Source organism: Elephantulus edwardii, unplaced genomic scaffold, assembly GCF_000299155.1.
Source record: "Elephantulus edwardii isolate Elephantulus edwardi_28Jun2011 unplaced genomic scaffold, EleEdw1.0 scaffold00310, whole genome shotgun sequence".
NCBI classification, from domain to species: domain Eukaryota; kingdom Metazoa; phylum Chordata; class Mammalia; order Macroscelidea; family Macroscelididae; genus Elephantulus; species Elephantulus edwardii.
Window position 1 is genome coordinate 2,542,541 of NW_006400060.1, and position 4,974 is coordinate 2,547,514.

The 4,974-nt window shown below is 40.6% G+C and overlaps 1 protein-coding gene across 1 annotated transcript; it reads left to right on the top strand.

Moving 5' to 3' along the window:
* Positions 1 to 1,337: 1,337 nt before the first annotated feature.
* On the top strand, positions 1,338 to 2,841 carry LOC102863887 (protein ARMCX6-like; the record flags this gene model as incomplete). The annotated part of the gene is made up of 3 exons (XM_006901159.1): positions 1,338 to 1,451; positions 1,541 to 1,774; positions 2,806 to 2,841. Coding segments are annotated over 3 exons (384 nt in total), but the record flags the coding sequence as incomplete, so codon positions are not given.
* Between the last annotated feature and the right edge of the window lie 2,133 nt (positions 2,842 to 4,974).

A 4,974-nucleotide genomic window follows, 5' to 3' on the forward strand; every position in this document is an offset into this window, starting at 1 on the left:
TTGGAGTTTATTTGCTAACGTTTGAAGCAAGCATGGGTTTCTTCAGGGAAATGTGACTCTTGAACTAGTCACAAGGGGGTGGTAGAAGCCAGTGTGAAACCAGAACTTGCTCTTTCACTCTTCCGTGTTACCACCAAATTTGAACCCACTCTTAGCGGGGCCCTGGGGCCAGTTTCCTAGGCTGTAAATCTCACCCTTCCAAATGACCCAACTTTCTTTGTAGGCAGATTCAAACAGGTAGAAAGGTATAGCCCCAGAATTAGCAGCACAACTCACTATTGACTAAACTAACTCTCTCCAGTCCTGTTCTAAGTCTTGTCCTGATTTTAGGGGCATAATTTTCAAATGGTTCTCCTTTGTTGTTTACCTTCCTTGGCTTCATTCCCAACACTTCTCCAGCAGTGCAATGCTTGTCTTTTCCAGCAACAAATTAAAAGAACAATGTCTGATAGAGAAGCTGAATCACCTCTCATCTCTATATTCTGACTCTGACAACCAACCCCATCTTCACTTCTGTCTCCAGGATACAACACGTAACAGAGTCATTTGTATCCTGTGTAGTGACATGTTTATCCAGGGAGATTAAAATCAAAGCTCTAAATTATTTGCATGTTTCCTAGGTTTAAGTTGGATAAGGAGATAGCTTATAACTTTGAAAAGAACATAGAATTACCGCTGTCCTTGGAAATCACAACTGATAGTCTTTCCAAAGAGTGAAGTATGCCTATGACTTGTCATAGATGTGCTCTGACTGGGGATTTAGTTGAAGCAGATAGGTGGTAGGGGCTAGAGTTTAAGATTAGAGAAGTAAAAACTACAAATACAAAGTGAGGACAGGTAAAGCTCTCTTTTCAGTTCTTGTTTAAAATGATCTCATTTAATATTATTTTAATTTTAGGATAAAGTTGCTAAGGATATACCTAAACTCACTCCTTGCCATGGAGTCAAGAGACTCATAGTTGAACTTCCAGTAAGTTTTCAGAGGCTAAAAATCACAATGGAGGAGATTGCACCTTTTTGTCCCAAGGAACAGCTGGTAGATTTATACTGTAAGAGACGTGCTCTTGCCTCTTAGGTTATCAATCCAACTCCCTACTGATTTCTACATCAGAATTTCTTGTTAAGGATAGAGACCTTTTCAAATACAACAAGATCTTAAGAAATGAAACTCACTTTTCAAAGAAAGTATTCATTTTGGGGGAGGTGATGGTATTGAAAATGTAAATTGTTTAAAGGAAATGGGAAAGATCTGGTGTGGAAAAACAATGTAAACAATCATTACGAACTTTGTATGCAAATCAGTATAAAGTAAAACAAAACAAAACAAATTAAAAAATACTAATTGTGTTTTGGACCTTTCCAAGAGTCCTTTGATTCAGGTGAAAGTGAGGTCTCAACTCAAGGATGCTGGCTTGTACAGCATCAGTGATCATTTAGCCAGTCTCTGTATGGTTGGCAACATAATCCACATTCAGGACCCCAGAGTTAAGGAGAAGGCCATCTACATGATGAGTGGCTTGAATGTGGTGCTGAAATTGAGGGCCAGATTAAGAGGTTCATCAACAGAATGTATCTCAATACTGTGTCTCATTGTTGCAACTCATTTCTGCAGCAGACAAGATTAAATTTGCTAATAAGCATGGCAGCTATTCATCACATGCCTGCCAAGTCCATCTTAGGCTTGAAATGTCCTCTGAAATCAGAGGGAAGAAGATGCATTAGGGATTATGTTTGGAGGCTGCTGGTAGAATTGCCTGAAAAGCCAGCCTTGGCAGTGGGCTTGCTCAGGGCCCACTTGCTGTTGTCATTCATGCCTTTCTTTGCCAGAAAAGGAAACAAGAAATTCTCTTGGATTCCCTGGCCCCCAGGGTGGTCATCTCAAACAGAAAGGGTCAGAATCCACCCAAAATCCATTTGGGGAACACTCAGCGGGCACTGTGGGAGATCCAGCTTTAGTTAATCACTACATTACTGGATAGAAGTTATAGTTGCTTCCTCAGGGACAACACTTTCCCTAGCCAGCAGGGGTACTTCCAGAGCTTAGAGTAATTTTTTGGTTTTTGCAGTCAGCAAGCAGTGTGCATTGTAAGCCCCTCCCTTCAGCATTCTAGTGGTGGTGGGGGGGCTCATTGCAGCTCCCATCTATAGAGAAGGAACACCCTGTTACAGCATCACAGAGTGATCTTGTGGCCTATGGTGGCCACCTATCTGTGTAATCCCAACCATTCATTCTGTGAAGAGCATGTGCTGGAAACACATTTCTTGATGCTTCAATTGAGTTATTATTTTTTTAAAGCTTACTCTTTCCTCTATGTGAGCTGAATAATCATCTAAAACCTATTCATACACTCCCCAATCCATCAATTGTACTGACTTTCCTCACTCACTCAAGTCTTCATTTGTGTGTGTTATCAATAAAGTCATGTGCCTTGACTGGCACAAAAAGAGGCCTGACCCTTGACCTTATGTTGGCAGTCTGCATGAAGAGGAAAAAGTCACACACCAAAAGCTACCCAAATGGGCCATTGGCCCCCTGTTGACTGCACATCCACCACTGAGCAATATGAGCCAGAGGCTGAAGTAGGCTGCTGTGCTCCAAAAAAGCTTCAAGAAGGAGAGGGACCAGAGATGGGAGGCTGAGGATGGAGTGTGGAGAGTACTGAAAGAGACAAGAACTAGGAAGTAACTGACACAGTTTCTGGCACAGAGCTTTTCCTCCAACAGGGTGAATGCCCCTCCTTCTTCCCTACACTGCTGGTCTAGAAAGGAAAATGAGTATCTTTGGGCTTGTCTCCCTTTCTTCAGGTGAACAGCGGGAGGAACGGAGGATGGACCTTGTAAGCATCTGTGCGCTCTTTTTGTAGCAATAATGGCTACCTTTGGCTGAGTTCCCATTCTGTATAGTTCTAGTATTCCTGCAGAAGGACTGTTAAACCCACTTGCAATCTCCTCTCTTCCTTGGTCATCCTCTCACACACATCCATGCAAAATTCCTGGCATAATGTGAAGAGTCGGTCTCTGTCTGCTCCTTTGGTGGCATCACCTTTCTGTTAGATTTCCTGTGTCTTTGGTGGGATTTAAAGAGGGACTGTGGAGTGGTCCACTTTCCATGGGAATGATAGGGCAGACACTAAAGATACTTTCATGCCTGTTTCCATAGGCATTGATTGATTGATGCTTTCAAGGCCCAAAACAGCAGTCAAGAAATAAAATTTTCCCAGTATTTCACTGGGAAAATCTAGTGCAAAATACATCTATAAAATGTTGCGTACTTAAAAAAAAAAACACACCACATACAACAAAACCAACACACAACGATGTTACAGTCAGGAAAATAGCATTTGCCTGAATCTAGCCATGATGGTTTTAATCACTTCATATTTGTGTGAAAGATGGACAATAAAAAAAAAACACCTAAGATCAAAGATGGATCAACACATTTGAATGATGATGTTGGAGAAGAATATGAAATATACTTTGATCTCTTTTCCTGGAAGAAGTAAACTGGAATGTTCTTTGGATATTAGAAGTAGAATCAGAAGACTTCGTCTCACTTATTTTAGTCATGTTATCAGGAAGCCCAACTCGCTGGAGAAGGACTTTATGCCTGATGGAGTACAAGGTCAGCAAAAAAGAAAAAGACGCTCAACACTCAGTGAGTTAAAAAATTGACTGCAGCATTGGGCTCTAACTTACCTACTATTATGGCAGTGGCTCAGGGCCTGATAAATTATATGTAGGAACAATCAGTGTAATTCACCACATTAACAAAGTAAATAACAAGAACCATATAATAAATAAGGTAATTATCAGGCATGCCAGAAATTCTTTGCTGTTATGCTAAACACTGTGACACTGATGTGTCAAATGCAATAATGGCTACCCATGGTGGACAGTGTTTGGTAGAGTTCCCAGATTAAAACAGGCTTGGAAGCAGGAGTGACATCCACTGCCAAAATAGCTTGCCTCTGGAAACTCGATGAACTTAGAGAAATGATGAAAGTTACACAAGTGTTCAGGTCTTTCATTCACAGGGTTGCTATGAGTCCTCTATGACTCAATACAACTTTACAACTTAACAAAATATGTTCTTAGCAATTGATGCAGAAGAAGCATTTGATAAAACCCAACACTCTTTCCTGATTAAGACACTCAGCAATATTGGAATAGGAGGGAAATTCCTCAACATAGTGAAAAGTATATATGCAAAATTAAGAGCCAATATGATTCAAAATGGAGAAATACTAAAAGCATTTTCTTTTTGATCAGAGACCACGCAAGGATGCCCACTATAACCACTTTTATTCAACACTGTATTGGAAGTACTTCCTAGGGCAATACAAGAGAAAAAAATAAAAGATATCCAGATCGGTAAAGAGATGGCTAAACTATCACTACATGCAGATGATAGGATAGTGTACCCAGAAAACTCCAAGGATTCAACAAAACAACTGTTCGAGCTAGTGGACCAATTTAGTAGGGTTGCAGGATACAAGATCAATATAAAAAGAAATCAATGGGATTAATGTACAGTAACAAAGAAAATACGAAAAAGGAAACTAAGAAAGAAATATCATTTACAATAGCCAACCACAAATCTAAATACTTGGGAGTAAACCTAACTAGAGACAAAAAAGAATGATACAAAGAAAACTATTGACCATTTCTGCAAGACACAATAAAAGACCTAAAGAAATGGGGAAATATACTCTGTTCATGAATGTTGTTGTTATGTGCCGTCGAGTCGCCTGTGACTCATAGTGACCCTATGTACAACAGCCCTAAATTCCGCTCTGTCCTGTGCCAATCGCACTGTTTCCGACACTCCCATCTCAATTATCCCAGTCACTGAATCAATCCACCTCATAGAGGGCCTTCCTCTCCTGTGCAGTCCCTCCACCCTCCCAAGCATGATGTCCCTCTCTAAGGACCAGTCTCTCCTCACAACATGTCCAAAGTATGTTAGATGGAGCC